A 2,353-nucleotide genomic window follows, 5' to 3' on the forward strand; every position below is an offset into this window, starting at 1 on the left:
ATGTTCAGAGATGTTTGCAACAGAGAATGCAGCATCTCTTCTACTGTCTCAACTCAAAAAGGAAAGAAAAACAAAGATGGAGGAGAAGAAGAGAGAGTAGACATACCTTTTGATGCAAAAAGAAGAGTTCCGACGAAGATCCGCCAAGAAAACTCCAAGGATGCAAGAGAGATGACTTGCAGAGGTCTTTGGTTCGTTCCAGAGGGTTTGGAGGCAGTAAATACGAAGTGGACTCGAGGTTAGACTTAAATAGAGCAAGAATCAACCTAATTGCCAAAGACAGCACCCATTGGTCGAGTGGATTGGTCGATCGGCCCGCCGACCAATCGGCCGACCAATGCCGACAAAGAAGGCCAAAACAGGGAATTGAAGGTCCAGATCAAATCCAATCCTAAAGGGGTTTTGCACACAAGTCAAGTGACTTACCTAGTAGGTAGAAATGCCTTCAAACCAAGATAGAGAGCACTCCAAGTCCATCAACTAATTAGATCTTCATCAGGATTCTGTTTCCATAAATAGAACCTCATCATCAACCTTCATGGATTCAAAGCCAGACACCAAGTCCTCTACTGGGATGGCCCAAAGCTGACTTCTTACCTTACTTCGGGTCATCGGACCTACAAATAACAAGGTTTCCGGGTCAAGGTTAGGGCTGGGTTTCACACTTTCCAATTGGCTTCTCGAGTTTGGTGTTCCCTATGTAACGTGCTTTTCTTGTAGCTTGTCTAGCTGATTCTTCTGTTGGACCACCAAACACCGTGAATATTGGTGGTCGGTTTTGATTTCCTCCTTCCTTTGCTCGGGTCCTATTTTGATGCCTTTCCTTGGTAGGAGATCTCAATCTTTTTCTAATTTCCTTCTGCTTTCTTTTGACCTTGTTGGGTAGGATGAATGTATTTCATGAGCTGCCCTTGAGATATGATCCTGTCAATTTTTGCTGTTAGTTGCCAGCAGTCATCCGTCCAGTGTCCATGATCTTTATAAAACTCGTAATATTTGCTTTTATCCTGTTCATCTGGTTAGGAATATAGTTTTATGGGCCACTTGAGGATTCCTTGATCTTTAATTTGCATTAGGATTTCTGATCGTCTCATAGTTGGTGCCCCTACTTGGTCAGGTCGACCATCCTTGGGTGGGTCTATGGTCGGTCTCCTGACTAGTTGGTGTTTTTCTTTGTGTGTTCTTGCCTCAGTGGTTGGATGCTCTTTCTTTCGAGATTCAATTGTTTCTGATTATCTCTGCTTGTTTGTGGCATTGCTCCCTAAGATCATCGTACGTTTTAGGCATGTCCAGCAAAAGTCTCTCAAGCAGTCCTTCATGGTTGAGTCCTTGATATAAGGCATGGAAAGCTATCTTCTCCTCCATATTTTTTATCTGCATGGTCAAATTATTGAATCTTGAAAGGAAGTCTCGAATGGACTCCATTCGTCCTTGTTTTACAGAGAACAAGGTATCTTCTCTCTTTTTGGTTCCTACTCCACTTTGAAATTGTAGTAGGAAAGTCCTATCTAGATGGTTGAAACTTTTGATAGAGCCATTTGGAAGTGTCAAATACCAGTCTAACACTGCTCCAACTAGTGAAGCAGGAAAACATCGGCACATGGCTGCTTCACTATGTCTAAAAGTAGACATAACGGACTTATAATGTGTGATGTGATGCTTTGAGCATCGCGATCCGTCGAAAGCGGTAAAAGTGGGGCACTTGAAACCTTTTGGCATCTCTGGCTTCGAGACACTTTGGATGAGCAGATGCTCTTTTAAGATGGCATATAGCTCGTCTTTGCCAGGAGTCTTCAACTTTTTGACTGTCTCATCCAATTCAGCGATTCGCTTGTTCATATCTTCATCTCGTCTGTCTGGACCATTGTGACTTTTTTGTCTTTTGGATTTTGGATTGGATCCGAACTGCTTCCTCGATCTCCGTCATTGTTGATTGGAGGATTTTCTTCTGGAATAACTCCTTTTGAAGCTCGGGATTTTTCTATCTTCTTCCCCTTCTCTTTTTGGGATGGTCGAGCTTCTTGGTCGAGCATGGATGGTCGGTCATGTTTGCTTCCCTCCGGAATTTTTTGTTTTTCCTGAGAATTTGCTTCAAGAGCAATTATATGATGCATGGCCATCCTAACCAACTCGCTTAGGGATGAGAATTTAGGGATGAGAATTCTTTTCTAAGCTCAGATTGCTCCTTTTGAATTTCGTCAATTTGATGCATTGTCGCGAATTGATTTGTTGGAGGGTCTGAAAGAATCGAAGGATCTTGCTAAATTTGGGACTCGGGAATTGTGTTAATTCCTTGTCGAGTTTCGCCCTGATCAACCTCCTTTTCTCCATCAGATCCGTCTCCTGTCAATAA

The 2,353-nt window shown here is 42.8% G+C and overlaps 1 protein-coding gene across 1 annotated transcript; it reads right to left on the bottom strand.

The window, feature by feature from the left end:
* Positions 1-1,218: 1,218 nt before the first annotated feature.
* On the bottom strand, positions 1,219-1,839 carry LOC149029131 (uncharacterized). The gene has a single exon (XM_089142206.1). The coding sequence runs from the start codon at positions 1,837-1,839 to the stop codon at positions 1,219-1,221; it is 621 nt and encodes a 206-aa protein (XP_088998332.1).
* Positions 1,840-2,353: the final 514 nt, after the last annotated feature.

This window comes from Hakea prostrata, chromosome 1 (genome assembly GCF_041222555.1).
Source record: "Hakea prostrata isolate BN-2017 chromosome 1, UWA_Hpros_2, whole genome shotgun sequence".
NCBI lineage: Eukaryota > Viridiplantae > Streptophyta > Magnoliopsida > Proteales > Proteaceae > Hakea > Hakea prostrata.